The following is an 11,587-nucleotide window of genomic DNA, read 5'->3' as shown; positions in this document are numbered from 1 at the left end:
CCCCAGCCCGGCCCTGAGGGGGAACCGCTCCCGGTCTGATCCCTCCTCAGCTCAGGGGCTGGAAACAGTCGCGACACAGTCGTGAGAATAATGGTAAAAACTTTATTGGCGTAACTGCAAGAATTTTAAATGGAAAAAAAAAAGCGGAGTTAGAAGTTTACATGGGAGGGGGGAAAAAATCAAATAATTGTCGACCCAGCCAAGCTTCCCCCAGCCCAGCCCGGACGTGGCGAGAAAAACCTTCCCCAGGGGTAGCGCCCGGTCCGGGGGTGCACACACAGACCCTCCCGGAGCACCTGTCACAGCCCCTGCCCACTCCTCTCCAGGGCCGGGGACCCCCCAGCACCATCCCCAGCCCCACACCCGGCTGTGCCACCCTAGAACTGCACCTGCAATGAACTACACAGGCATTTGGGACACCACAAGTCGTTATTTGGCAGAGTAGCATCGGTGCAGCATCCCAGCGTGTCAGGCACCAGATGAAGGCAGGAGGTAAATGTGTAATGATCTCAGTTAGGCACTAAGGACACCGAACCTCCCCTCGGCCCCCAGCAGCCCTCACAGCACCCAGGGCCTTCCACGTGTGCCAGGAGTGTCACTGACACAACCCTCAACTAGCAGTGAGTGAGGTAGGTTAAAGACTCCCCGCACAGGGAAACTGAGGCACGCGATTACACAGTTTGCAGATGTCATGCCATTTGCAGTGGCAGTGCCGGAAACATCTCACCCCTTTCTGACACTCGGACACAACAGCTGTGTGTCCTCTCAGCGGCACCAAGGATTGACCTTTTCGGTGAGATAAACACACACAGCTTAGGAACACTCATTTAAGTTAAATCGACTTCACAGATGAAAAGGCAAATGCATAAGGATTCTTGCCTCATGAACTCTCCCAGAGCTACACTCAGCCCAGCTGACACAGCTCCAGTGCTCCCACAGTTCCCTTCGGCCTCACACCCACACACTGAGTTCATTTGTAGGGGAAATAAGTGAAACAGTTTCAGTGATCCAAGCAAGGCAGGGCAGCACCGCGACAAGGTTGTGTGACAGGGACCTGCAGTTTCCAGCCCAAGGCTGGGCTGGTTTCTGACACAGCCACCCCTGGGCCCCTAATGCACTTGCCAAGCTGCAAAGCACACCCAGATGCCTCTGGTGACAGTGCTGTAGCACTCTGGAGCAGTAATTCCAAACACTGCTCCCTGGGCTGCCTTGGCTGGTACCACAGAACGGCACCGGGAATTTCAGTGCAGTCCTTCCCTCTCCATAGCACCCTCCGTCCAGCCAGAGACCTAAAAGTGCTTTAGCAAACACGAGCTAAGCCTCACAATAACCTCACAAATCCAGGCTAAACTGCCCCCATTTTACAGATGGGGAAACTGAGGCACGGTAAGGTTTAGTGACTGGCCCAAAGTTACACAGCTAGTCAGGAACAGAGTCTGTCTCTCCCAGTTTCTCCTCCTCAGTCACAAGACCTTTTTTCCTCAATTTACCCTGCTCTGATTTCAGGTGGCTGAAGAGGAGAAACAGAGGGCAAAGGTCTGAGCTCCTCCCCCAAAGCATCACATTAAGACTTACTCAAACATCCTGGAAGCTGGGCTTTGGGAGAAAGGCAGGTGATTCAAATACAGCAGTTTACAGGTTATAATAAAACCAGAAAACACACTTTTAGGTGACCCAGAGGAGGGGAAAAAAAAAAAAGCTATTCACAGTTCACCTGCCTGTGCTAGGGAAAAAATACAAGTCACATTCCCTTCCCCATAGATTCCAGCCCCTCCCAACCCGCAATAAAAAGGAAATATTGAATGTTAGTTCGGCTTAACAAAGCATTGAGGTTATAGATGCAGTAAGCCAGCACAACTGGCACACTGCCTAGAACAGCACAGCTTGATATAAAAGTTGCTTTCTTAAAATCACTTCAAAACCAATTTCTGTATAAGAGGATTAAAAGTAAATTAGATATGAATTCAAAATCAGTGTAGAAATCTACAGTTCTTATCAAAGACTGGATACAGTATTCACTTTGATAGTAAAACTCCAGGTGTGTCATGCACACCTGACCCACGGGACTTGTTATACCAGTAACAGTCAATATAAAAGGTTATTGCTGTAGCATCTCTCAGTAGAACATGTTTAACAAGAGCACAGAAAACGGAAACACCAAGGGGCTGACAGGTCTCATTAGCAAAGAGGAAGAAAGAATATAAATTTAGGATTTTTTTTTTCTCCTGGCTTCTTAACCCTCTCCACTTCTCCCCACTCTTGTGACAGTTTCAGGCCCTGACAGATGGGAGAGTTTCAGGCCAGATAAACACACACACATCACACTCATTCATAACAGGGATGGATGAAAAAGGCTGCTCTGACCTCTCTGCACCTGCATTTAAAGAAGGGATGATGCCTCTTCCTCTCTCCCAGGAGCAGCAGGCGAGGGGAGCAGATGCCCTGAGCTGGCCTGGATGGAGATGCCTGGCATGGGATGTTCCCACAAGGAGCACACATCAGTGCTGAGGGATGGTCAGGGCTTACCCCACCTCCTGCTCTGGTGTGCTGAGAAAAGGCATTGAGAAAGGGCATAACAAAGTAGGGGGGGAAAAACCCCACCCCACACATTAACATCTTGATTCCTCTTAATTAAAAAAAAAAAAAAGGTAAGTGGTATTATCTCCTTACAGTGTAATGGAACTGGAGAGACCCTTGCAGGGTCTTGGCTGCCTGTGCTGGTGCTCTGGTCTCAGCAAGTCACACACATGGTGTGGCTCTGTGAGGGGAGCCAGGGTGGCCCTGAGGTTACAGGGTGCCCTTGCTGGGCTGTCGCTCACCCTGCACACGTGCAGGCAAAAGCCTGAGAAGGAGGTGTCAAAGCAGAGGGCTGTGTTGTCTGCAAGTGTCTCGATTTGCTCAGGGAGCTGACACAGGCTGAAACGTACTGGCAAAGACTCCTGCTGCCAGGAGGGGGCTGGGAAGATCTCCCTATTGGAGCCCTCGAGCTAAGCTCAGCTGTCAGTCACACACACAGACACACACACCGTCATGAGGGATCTCGGCCTCTCTCTACTGAGACACAGCAAGGGCGTTTCCAGTTTAATGGTCCGTCTCATCTCTGGATCTACTGCCTCTCCATAGCAGCAGAAAGCACTCCCCACCCCCCACCCTCCTCCTCCCCTGCCTGGTAAGGTTCCTAAATCACAGTAACGTTCAGAGAGCCAGAACTGCCGAGGGGGTGGCAGAAAGATGCTTTAGCGCCCATCGATGGTGCCTCTAACAGAAGAGCTTGAGGAAGCAGTTCTGGCAGTAGGGCTTGTCGTTCTGCTCTTTGAAGGTTCCTTTGTTGAGCTGCTTGAGGCAGAAGGCACAGACAAAGTGTTCAGGGTGAAATTTCTTGCCCATGGCAGTGATGCAGCGTCCTGTGATGGGCTTCTGGCACCCAGAGCAGAGGGAGCCGCGGCGCTCGTGGTAGTGCACCTCGCAGTAGGGCTGCCCGTCGTGCTCAAAGAAGCTGCCATTGATGAACGGGGTGAAACATTCCTGCAGGAGGACAAAGCAGAGGGGACAGGTTGTGTGAGAAGCCAGGGATGTGGGGAGGGGCAGCTCCACAAGCCACCTCTGTGGCACAGCCCAGCTGTTCTGTGGGCAGGTGAACTGCTGCCCTTCACTACTGTCCTGTTGTCCAGAGCCAAACTCTGTCCACCAAGAAGAGTTTCCAAGAAAAGGCTGAGAGATGGACAGATACAGGCACAAGCAAGGGAATTACCCAGCTCCTTCCCCAGCTAGCTTCATTTCTACAAAGAAAATACTATGGATACCAGATGTGTCCAGCCAGGAGAAAGGAGAACACTCCTTCCTCTGAGGTGGGAAACACTGCAGCACATTTCCCTGTTTGGTTTTTTCTCACTTCAGCTTCCCCACAAGGGCAGGCAGAAGGAGGGACCAACACAGACTTTCATGCAGCAGAATTCTGATGAATACTGGACTGGTTCCAGCTGAGAAAATGAGGCACAATTAATCTTCACAAGTGACCTCTCCACAATGGCTGGCATTAGGCTGGTACACTCTGCAAAGGATTGTCCAACCTGAAACATCTCCAGCAGTTACACACGGATCACTGCTGGGAGAAACTGTTTGTTCTACAGCGCTAATGATTTTGAACAGACAAGGAGAAGAGGATACACCAGCTACATGCTAATTAGTGTCCAGAGCTCCTCCTCCCCCTCAGTGTCAGGCAGCTGAGGACTCTACACTTTAGAACCTGCAACAGAAGCACCCACCAGACTGGGGAGAGTCCTCAGTGGTGGTCTTGTATGAGTGGGAAACTCCTTGTATGAGTGGGAAACTGAAGCAGCAGAGTGTGGGAGAGTTGAGGACGCTGCCAGATTTGCCAAATATATCAGCAGCAAGGCCCGGAGGAGGAGCCATGTTTGCAGAATCCTGGTTTTGCTGTCCTCTTCCCCGGGGAGGACACTGACTATCACACACAGCTGGACCCCAACATGTGGAAAGGGATCCAGCAAACAGCAGGCAGAGCTGTTAAACACTCACAATACCAGGATGAATACAGTTTGCCTGCAGCGAGTCCAAGACTTTACTAATGCTGACAGTTCAATAAACAGTGTCTTCCCTCAGTCAGCAGGACAGCTGAAAAGTTTGCTCTGATTTAGCAAAAACAGGAAGAGAATCACATCTTGTGTCCTGGAAGACATCCATGTTGGCCCCACTAATTCAGGCAGTGTGGCAGCAGGGAGAAAGGAAAGCAGAACTGCTCGATAAAGTCTCAATCTCTGCACAAGAAGGCACAGTCCCACAGTCAGGCACAGCTTCTGCCTCCACTCTCTGCACACCACTGCAGGAGCCACAGACAGTCCCAACAGCACGGTCACAGTCAGATCTGAGCATCACACCAGGAATCAGCAGCTTGTGGTTCTGGCTGCTTCATCTGGTTTCTGCCATTCTCTCCCACTCTAGGAAGCACTGGTTGATTTGACTCATCTCTTGGGGCCTTTAAGAGTTAATATTTGCAATGCTCTCTGAAAGAGTGCCAAGCATTTAATCTGCAGTATTCCTGTTTCTTATGCCTGTTGTATGGAGCCTGCCACTATTTCACTGACTTGCATGTTTGTCTGAACAAGGTCAGCCTCATTAGTTTACATTGTCAGATGGAGCATGGGAGGAAGATTCTCAAAATCTGAGTGCTGAGGCAAGTGCTCAGAGAGAAGCTTAGCTTATAATTATTTAAAGGTCACAGAAAATGTCTCTGTTTATCTGTGAGCTGCTGCAGAAGCCCATAATTGCAGTTGGGAACAGAAAGGCAGCTCGAAAGTTCAACGTAAACAGGCAGAGGAACAAGAAGGTGTTTGGTTGCTGACATGTTTTTATCTTGTGGGACAGGCTGCCCTTCACTGCCCCAGAGACGCCTTTTCCCGATATGGGACCAGATGCCTGCAGGGTGGAAAAGAGAGGGGCCGTGCAAAGGACCTTGGGTTTCTTACCCGACAGACAAAGCACTCAGGGTGCCACAGGGTGTTCAAGGCAGAGATGTAGTTTTCCAGGATAGCCCGGGCACAGCCTCCACACTTGGGAGCAAACATGTCAAAGTAGTCCTTGCGGCAATAGGCTTTGCCATCCTTCTCATGAAATCCTGCCAAAGGAGAGGAGAGGCAAAGGGATCAGCTCCTGATCTTCACCTATGGCCAGACAAGCTGTGTGGGATAACCTGTGTGGGTGGGATCATCCCTCCCCCTGCTAACACACACAGCAAGGTCCTTGTTCTGTTCCCCTCCCATCCCAGCACATGCATACTCTTCCTCTCTGGGGAGAAGAGATGATTACTTGTAGCATTCTTCCCCCACAAACAGCTGTAGCCCTTGGAACTCCAGTAGTTCCCCTGTCCCCTCAGACTGTCCCCCAGCAGCAGCTCTGCCTTACACCCTTCTCTGTATTTTAGGGAGGAGATTGTTTTCTCCTTGCATAAACCACCAGTACCTTCAGGTCCAAAGAAAGCTCCACACTGGGCACAGAAAAAGTGTTCAGGGTGCCATGTCCTGTCCAAAGCCGTCACCACTTTCTGTTCAGGAGAAGACACAAAGTGCAAGTCATTTAAATGATGGTTTCAACTTGGAGGTGAGTAAGGGGGGGCTGGAGGGAGGGGAGAAGACATTAATGTTGGTGCTGACAAGAGCAAGCATTAAAATAGACTGTCCTTTAGAGAGCTGAGTCAATTCGCCCCTGCCTCTGGCTCGTTCAGGCTCTCCCCACTGCACACTTTTTTTACCCTAAAAGGCTCTTAGGCACTGCCTCCTCCCTTACACAGGGCCCCGTCCAGCCCTCAGGACTGGCACTGGTGCCTGTTACCACAGGCTACCAACACACGAATGCTGAGGAATCAGAATGATGGAGCAATGTGGGGTTCTGAAGGAACTTCACAAAAGGTAAGAGGGACTATCTCCTCTCACTGGTGTAAGAATTTTACTGGGCCAAGTTGTTTCCCTTTCAGAGCAAGGACAAAGGAAACATGGAAATCCCAAAACAAAATCTTCCACCCAGGACACATGGGTGGAGTTTTTAACACCCAGGCCCTGCAGCACCTTGCCAGCACCCTGAATCCCCCAAGGAACTCACATCAAGGATGGGCCCGTTGCAGTAGTAGCAGCGAGGGGAGAAGAGGTTGTGGTAGTCCTTCTCGCAGTAGGGCTGCCCATCCCGCTCAAAGAAGTTCCGCGACCCGATCTCCTCCTGGCAGTGGGTGCAGACGAAGTGCTCGGGGTGCCAGGTTTTCCCCATGGCTGTAACTACCTGTTGGGAAGACAAATCATGAAGAACAACTCTACCTCCCTCTCCCCTAGACCACATGACAAGCTACCAGCTGGAGATCAGCAAGAATGACAAGTTCTACTACTCAAGTGAGCCCTGGACTGGGGTAGCATGAAAACTGAATTACCTATCATCTCAGGAGAGGGCAGTCCCTCAGGGGCAGGGTAGAGGTCACTGGAGGAGCTTACAGCGTACCTAGCCAGTGGATAAATAGAGTACTTCAGTTTCTCCAGCAACTCCAGTCTCTTCAGCCTCACGAAACAGCCCTCCCATTACTCCCAGCTGCAGCCCAAGGTTCAGCAATGAGACAGCACCTTCCACTCACCTGCCCGGCAATCGGCTTCTTGCAGGCTCCACAGACACCTTTGGCAACTGTAGCTACACCCAGTTTGTTCAGGTCGGACTGGAGACTTCCCAGCATGGTGTCCAGCTGACTGCCAGGCTTGGAGGCTGTGGATGGAGGGGAGTTGCTCCCGGCTTTCCCCTGTGCCATGAACTGCAGGGAAGAGAAAACAAAAGACTGTGAGTTCTGCTGTGCTTTACCAGATAAATGCCTGCTGTTGCTGCCAGTGGCCCCTCTGTAGAGACACACAGGGGGTTTCCAGGAGTCAGGTCTCTGAAGACTGAGGGCCAGAATAGAGTACACACATGTATTCTGCCCATGCAGAGACATGCAGAGACCCTGGGATGTGTAACAGCAGAGCTGTGCACGGAGGATTTGATTTTCCTTCACTGCACATACAGCAGAAGTCACCAGCACATCCCAGGCAGTCAGTACAGTGCTCTCTAAGCCTCTGCCAAAAATCTCCCTTTACCTCATCAGTTCCTGGCCAGCTGACAAAGCAGACGCCATCCAGAGGGCCCCTTCCCCTTGACCTCTCTCCATTTCTATGCTGCTGCTGTCAGTTCTGTCTCCTCTCTGATAGAGATGCTCTCCTCTTCCTCATCTCACCCCCCTTTCAGCTAGAAAATCTTCCCCCTTCTCCCCACCTTCTGCATATCTGTTTGTTAAGTCCCCTTGGCCCCTCGGGTTGCTCTCATCCTGTGCCTGAGCCAAGCAAGTGGAAGGAGGAAGGAAACAACTGGGTTTGTAGTTGCCTGCTGTTTACCTACAGAGAGGGCAGTGCATCCCCAGCAGACAGGGCTGCCACATCTAATGTCAGACCTGGAAATGCACCACGTGGAGGGAAGGGGAGTCAGATATTTGTCTCAGAGGCCTTTTCTGAAACTCACACCACCACAGCACACACAGCTTGGAAAGGCTTCCCAGAGGAGAGGGAGAAATGTTTTACTGAGGCTCACAACTTATAAACAAAGCATATGTTCTCCTTGGCCACCACAGCACCCTTTGCAGACAAACCACTATAAGGAAAGAGAGATTATTTTAGCTGACTTTGCACTCCCACAGCTACTGTCAGGTTTAGAGACACCCAAAGAAGTCCCTCCCTGAGATGCTGGTCTGGAGCACATCTTCTTTTACTAAGAGAATAAATTAAAACAGACATAAAATCTACACTTGTGTACAACCCACCAGTGTGCTGCCAGCACAGCCAGAGGAGCAGGGACATACTGAAGTGCTCAGAGCTGTAGTGGAATGTGCCCTTCCAGCCACAGGAGGAGCTCTATTCCCTGTCCTGCAGCTGCTTGTCCTTGCAGTCGATTAGTTTACTCAGTGACAAATCCTGCTTTCTGCTCCTTTGTATAAAAATTCTCATGACATACATAAATTCAGCTTTTTTTACACACACATTCACACACTCCTCAGCCTTGCCTCACATGCAGCAATGACTCCCAACAGAGCCTGACACACAGCTTTTCCCCTCCTCTCTCCTCCCAGCCATTCCATAACTTGCAAACTCTCCTAGTCCAGCGGCACAGAGCAGCCCCATCACACCCCAATGTCCTGAGCCTAAAACAAACCTTCCTCCACAGAGCAGACAATTGCTACCAAACTGTTACAGTGACAGTCCAAAGCACAGCACTGCAAGGAGACAAGAGGCCTTTGGAGACAAAGACCAACCAGAGCCCCAGGATAAAGCCAGAGCTTCCTGCACAGCACAGCAGAAGGAAAAGGAGGATTGAGAGGATCGGACCTCTTCTCACTCTAAACAGGGGTTTGTAGCCACCAGGCAGGGCAGGAGGAACACATGCCACATACAGGTGATAAATTCCATCCAAACAGAAAGGAGATGAGATGAATTCAACATGTAGCAACAGAGCACTTCACCCTTGACCTCAGGAACCACACACTCCTGCCAGCCACAGCTGACCCAGTGCAGGCACAACCACCTGTGCACACCTCAATGTCTACCTGGTCTGGTGACCCAGCCTCCTTGACAGCTCACAGAGGAGCCCCCGCCTGAAGGAGGTTTGTTTCCACCTCCTGCAGTTTACAGGGGACACTCAGCACAGCATCCACATAAATTCATCATGCAGAGGCCCTTTGAATTCCCACCCTTCACCCATGAGATCTGCCATCACTCAAGTTCAGTGAGGAGCTCTATGAGCAGCAAACCATGCACTACAGGATATTATCCACGTTAATGCACTGGGAGCTCCGGGAGCAGATCCCAGCACACACTGACCAGAAAAGCACACCATGCTGAGGAAACAAAAGGAGGTCCTGCCTTGCCAGGGGTGGGGGGGCCCAGGGGTGCAGGAGCAGCCAGCAGATTGGCACTGGGGACAAGGGGAGGAGCAGAGGTCACCTGGAAAGTACAAAAGTTCAAGATGCAGAAGGGTTTCCTTTCCTTGCTCGTTGCTTGAGAAAGCTGCCTGTACACTAACACTGCACTGCTTGTATACATTAAAACTCCCCACCACCACAGAGCCACAGCCCTTCCCTGACAGGAGATGCAGATCTTAATCATGCCATCTCCTCCCCACATCCACTCACACTGTGGACACCTGTCTAAACAGGCAAACACAGGAAGGACTGTTGATCTGCTCCTTCCAGTATGGAGATTTTGCCATCTTTTACTCTCCCCACTTCAAGAGAGATTATGGCAGAGAGAGATGCAGGTTGTGTTTCAGAGTTACCTTCTTAATCTCAGAGGGAAATGGAGTCCCTGCTGCACAAAGTGACTGTCAGGACAGACATGACCCACACACCCCAGCAGCTTATTGCACAGACATGTACTTTGCAATGCTACAGCTGGGCTTGTCCATAAATCCTCTCTCCTAGCCAGCAGTTCATACCAGCCCTTACCTGAACACTGTATCTACTGAGCTATCAAGTTACAAGCAGTAGTTGGATTGGAAAACAGTGTTAAAAACACAAACCAGGGGAGAGAAGCCTGTCTGCATTTCTGGGAAGAAAGCTTCATCTTCAGTCTGACAGCCAACAGAAACAACTGTCTTGCTGCTTGGGGTCCAGGTCTGGGGAGAACAGGAATGCCTGGGATCCTCAGAAGGAGGGGTGCCCACAACAGAAACCTCATGATAATCATCATCAGAAGTTCCCCACTGGAAGAGAGGCTGGGGAGCCAAGCTGAAGGAAGAGGAAGAGACTGGACTAGGAGCCGGGGTAGATGGCACATGGGAAGGCTGAGGTGGAAGTGGGAGGAGAGGTCCAGGGCCAGAGACATGAGAGGGAGCAGCATTAGCAGGGACTGTCTTTGCAGCTTCTTTGGAAGGCTGGAGCTGGGAAGAGGCTGAAACAGAGACTGTCCTCCTTGGGAGGAGTGGGGATTCTGGAGGAAAAACCACCTAGAAAGACACGGAGGAAGAAGAAAGGTGAATAAATCCAAAGAGGAACCAACAAGGAATTGGCTGTTATCAGTATGTTTATCTAAGGGAGAAAAGCAGCAAGAAAAGAAAAGGGGATTAGAAAATGTGGTGTGTAGCTCAAGGAAGAGCATCATCTTACCCCCAAAATGTCCTGCACAGGTACAGCACTGAGCAAAAAAAAACCCCCCCTCTATGACAGGCTTCCCAGTGTGGATTTAAAAATAATCCCCACAGAGACATTCGGCATGTGATAGCAGCAGGCTGCATAAACAGATACTATCACCAGCTCCCTCAGATCCCACTCTAATTCTTAAACACCCAGAACTAGAACCACATGCTGCTTTCCTTCTCAGGCCAGAGAAGGGTGAACAGAAAGAGTTAGTCCTTCATTTCAAGTGGCTTAGGACACTCAAACTTAATCTGCACCACCACACAATGCTATCTGGGCAGAGGGACACGCTGGGATTTCCCAGCACACGTCCCTGCTTTCTACCTTCTCTACTTGCTGTCCACCACTCTGCTCTTCCCCCCGGGGTCTGGCAGTGACAATGACCCCCTCTGTCAGCCAGGCATCCTGGCTCTGCCATTCCTCCTGTTCCTGCTCAGCGATGCCCAGTCTGTCCTGCAGCTCTTCAATCAAGCGATCTTGGGACTCAGTCTTGTGGAATATGGCAGGACCTAGCTTACGCCTTGGAGAGAGGTCCCGAGACATTGGATGCACATTCGCAGTCTCTTTCGTCCTCTTGATTAAAGATTTAATCTAAATGACAAAGGTGAAAGTATCAGCAGAGAAGAGCAATGTCACAGCAAGCCCCAAGATGCAACAGCACAAACTCAAAGACATCAGTGACAATTGTGAGCAGGAAGAGTGATGACATTTATTCCACAATGCCAAAATTCCTCTTGGCACAGCCCGGAACAGTGACTCAGTGCAAGGAAAAACCCTGTAAGGATAATCACAGCGGCCAAAAATAACTGTCTAGAAAAGGAAGGGAAAGATTAACCAGAGGGAAGCCAAGATAGGAGGTGCAGCATGACCACTCCACTGAGCATT

General features: G+C 50.6%; 1 protein-coding gene across 2 annotated transcripts in view; it reads right to left on the bottom strand.

The window, feature by feature from the left end:
- Positions 1-82: 82 nt before the first annotated feature.
- PXN (paxillin) overlaps positions 83-11,587 on the bottom strand; it is a 49,278-nt gene continuing 37,773 nt past the window's right edge. The window contains exons 8-15 of one of the 2 annotated variants that reach the window (XM_017814208.1): positions 11,027-11,293; positions 10,087-10,512; positions 9,432-9,512; positions 7,130-7,300; positions 6,613-6,786; positions 5,977-6,058; positions 5,484-5,632; positions 83-3,525 (exon numbers count right to left, since the gene is read on the bottom strand). In XM_017814208.1, the coding sequence (XP_017669697.1) occupies positions 3,259-3,525; positions 5,484-5,632; positions 5,977-6,058; positions 6,613-6,786; positions 7,130-7,300; positions 9,432-9,512; positions 10,087-10,512; positions 11,027-11,293 (1,617 nt within the window). In that variant the 3' untranslated portion in view covers positions 83-3,258. The remainder of the gene's footprint in view (positions 3,526-5,483; positions 5,633-5,976; positions 6,059-6,612; positions 6,787-7,129; positions 7,301-9,431; positions 9,513-10,086; positions 10,513-11,026; positions 11,294-11,587) is intronic. The other variant, XM_017814209.1, reaches the window with a different exon arrangement.

This window comes from Lepidothrix coronata, unplaced genomic scaffold (assembly GCF_001604755.1).
Source record: "Lepidothrix coronata isolate B3197 unplaced genomic scaffold, Lepidothrix_coronata-1.0 Scaffold44, whole genome shotgun sequence".
Classification (NCBI taxonomy): domain Eukaryota; kingdom Metazoa; phylum Chordata; class Aves; order Passeriformes; family Pipridae; genus Lepidothrix; species Lepidothrix coronata.
Note: the sequence above shows the minus strand (reverse complement) of the source record. Positions and strands in the feature narration are given on the sequence as shown.